General features: G+C 37.6%; 1 protein-coding gene across 1 annotated transcript in view; it reads right to left on the bottom strand.

Annotated features, from left to right (window-relative positions):
• LOC106876575 (cytoplasmic phosphatidylinositol transfer protein 1) overlaps positions 1 to 3199 on the bottom strand; it is a 39867-nt gene that overhangs the window by 13141 nt on the left and 23527 nt on the right. Inside the window, exons 3-6 of the mRNA XM_052971379.1 lie at positions 3030 to 3118; positions 2332 to 2339; positions 792 to 863; positions 298 to 396 (exon numbers count right to left, since the gene is read on the bottom strand). Of these exons, the coding sequence (XP_052827339.1) occupies positions 298 to 396; positions 792 to 863; positions 2332 to 2339; positions 3030 to 3118 (268 nt within the window). The remainder of the gene's footprint in view (positions 1 to 297; positions 397 to 791; positions 864 to 2331; positions 2340 to 3029; positions 3119 to 3199) is intronic.

The raw sequence follows: 3199 nt of genomic DNA on the forward strand, positions 1-3199 counted from the left end.
TGGAAACTGAAAGAAGCCTATATATATATGTAGACTTGTGTGGGGCTCGTCTTGACATCACATGATAGTTGTAAACAAACATTGCCATCAGACAAGTGGTGTCATTTGTTTGCAGTCTTCTATGAAAAACCTGTCTAACCAAGGAGAAATTTTACCTGATTTGAGAGCAGGATTGGTGACAGGAAGAACATCCAACTAGAAAATGTGTCTCAACAATGTCTGTCTGAGTGATGCAAGCATGGAAAAGTAAAACAATAATGATGATGATGATTCTATAAATCGAGTAATCAAACTGACCTCTTCTGGTTTATAGTGATGTTCTGCAATTTCTTCCATGACAATATCGATGACGTCCACCTCTCGTTGTTCCAGCTCATCAGCATCAAGGTTAATACACTGAAAATAAGATTAAAATGGTCTCTGCTTTTAACCAAAACCAATTACACAATACTAATTACACAATACTACGCTTCATTAACTACACGACTATACTCAAATCATATCATTTTTATCTTAGATTTTTGAGATTTTCTTATTAGCTTTTCACAGTTGGTTTGAATCAGCAGAATTCCTAAATCCTAATATTTCAAGACCTTCAAGTCCCAAATTCAAGAATTGAATATATTTGTGCTGTTTCTTATAAAACTGGTTGAATATACTGTAGACTTTCCCACCAAAGGTTTTGAGACCATTTAGCGTTGAGCATCAGCAGTCACATGTTGATTCGTTAGACTGTGACAAACAATCAACATCTGATTGCTGATGCCAAAATTAGATGAGTGAATACTTACATTCTCTGATGTCGCAGGATTATTTTCATAGCGGGTCTCAATATAGACAGAGAACTTAGGCAGGAATGAACACTGTAAACAGAAAATAATCATTTTCTTTATTTATTCATTTAAATACAACCAGTCAGATCATCATCATCGTCATTCAACGTTCGCTTTCCATGCTGGCATGGGTTAGAAAAGAAAATAAGTGTTGTGATGTTCATGTCGTTCTTCTCAAGAACATAAATGTCGGTCAGGAATAATAGAGAAAATACCCAAACAGAGCAAGCTGCCCTTTGTACACTATTTCTTTATTGCTCACAGGGAGCTAAACATAGAGGGGCACAAACAAGGACAGACAAAGGGTTTAAGTCGATTACATCAACCCCAGTGCGTAACTGGTACTTATTTAATCGACCCCGAAAGGATGAAAGGCAAAGTCGACCTCTGCGGAGTTTGAACTCAGAACGTAACGACAGACGAAATACCGCTAAGCATTTCGCCCGGTGCCCTAACGATTCTGCCAGCTCGTCACCCTTTGTACATTAAGCAATCCTTTGGCCATCAGGCTTCCCTTTACCCTTCACTCACTGAGCTGCTTTTTTGCCCTTCACTCATCAAGCTACCTTTTGCTCAATGAGCTACCCTTCACTCACCAACCTGTCCTTCCCTCATCAGCCATGTTTCTCATTAACCAAGAATATTTGACCTTGACATGTCAAGAATAAATGCGCTAAACATTGTGACTAATCCTATTAAATACAACACACACACACACATCATATGCATGTGCACACAACACACACATCATATATACATACACGTGACCCACAAACACACACACACACACACACACACAATACAATACATAGAATCCCTGCTGTTAGACAAATGTAGGTTAATGACACACACAATTCGCCTGTGATAAAGTTCATTTGGCCAAGACTAATCACTTGGAAGACAGCACCACCTCACAGCATCCACTACAGTTGATCACATGACTAGTCATGAGACCAGGATCTCAGTCAGTCACATGGTTGAACTGCTGTAAAAGTATGAAGTCTCCACATGTTTCAGAAGCACCTATCATCATCATCATCGTCATCTACACAGAGAGATAATGTTGGGAAAGAGAGTGGTGGTGGTGGTGGTCATCTTTATTTGATATCTCTGAACAGCAGCTGTAAGAGGCACCCATCGTTGCCACATCTGTGCAAAGAAGAGTGGGTCCCTAGCTTTATAATTATATTTACAGATAGAAATCAGTAAAAGGGGAGCGAAAAAGTCAATACAAACAGTAATGGACACATGCCAACAGGGTCAACTCAGTGGGAACAAAACCCTACCAGGGCCAAAGGCAATCTCAGATGGATGGATATCAAAAGGGGTTCAGTTTTAAATATAAAACATACATCCATCAGCCACTTAATGAAAATTTCTAAATTTACAAACATATCCAACTGATATTAGTGAGAACTGACAATCTCATTACTATAGAAATATTGCAAAGTCTTGTGTTTAGTCATAAATACGAAGAATAAACAAACATATCACTTACTGTGTATTCTTTATGTCCAGCCAGTGGGAAAGATCAATGTGGTGGTCAGAAGACAAGCAAAAGAAAAAGATTCAACACATGAGAAATTTACTGAGATACAAAGTAAAAGTAAAAAAAAAATACAAACATTTAATCAGATAATTTTTAGATTTAAAAGATGTTCAATATTAAAAGATGTCAAAATGTGCAGAGGATCTGTTTGTCTCTGAGTTATCAGGTATTAAACTATTGAGACAAACTTCTAACGTAGAAATACAATACAACTCTGTCACAGTCTTACTCATGGCAGGAGAATCACTCTGCACTGTTACAATTCCACAAAACACTTTACACTTATTCATGTAAGGACTTAGCCATGATGGTTAACAACTAATATATATTTAGTAATCAAAGTAATACCTAGAATAATCCAACAGACAAATACCTGATATTTACTTTCATATGAACCACTGTAGCTAAGAGTCAGCTATCCACCATAACTAGCAATCAGATATCCACACCATATATTGTACTCAGATATCCACCATAGCTCACAACATGATATCAACTGGAACTAAGTGACATTCGCACAGAACTAAGTCTGTAATCCCTCAAAATTCAAAACTAACCCTTGTCACCATTGTAGGATGACATTAAACCTAGGTTTTAACAAGAGTCCAGTATAAAGTTATATAAGGGGTAGAAATATAACACAATACCTGTTATAGTATGAGGAAAGAAATTCCAGGCTCGTTCAGTGACATAGAAGATTCGTGGAATAAGACTCTGTACCCAGCCTGGAAGTCGACTGGAAACAGAAGAAGAAAAACAAATTGATATAATCATATTTAAATACACAGGGGTGGCATGGGACACAGGGGGTGGCGTG

The sequence above is a fragment of the Octopus bimaculoides genome, chromosome 10, assembly GCF_001194135.2.
Source record: "Octopus bimaculoides isolate UCB-OBI-ISO-001 chromosome 10, ASM119413v2, whole genome shotgun sequence".
Lineage (NCBI taxonomy): Eukaryota > Metazoa > Mollusca > Cephalopoda > Octopoda > Octopodidae > Octopus > Octopus bimaculoides.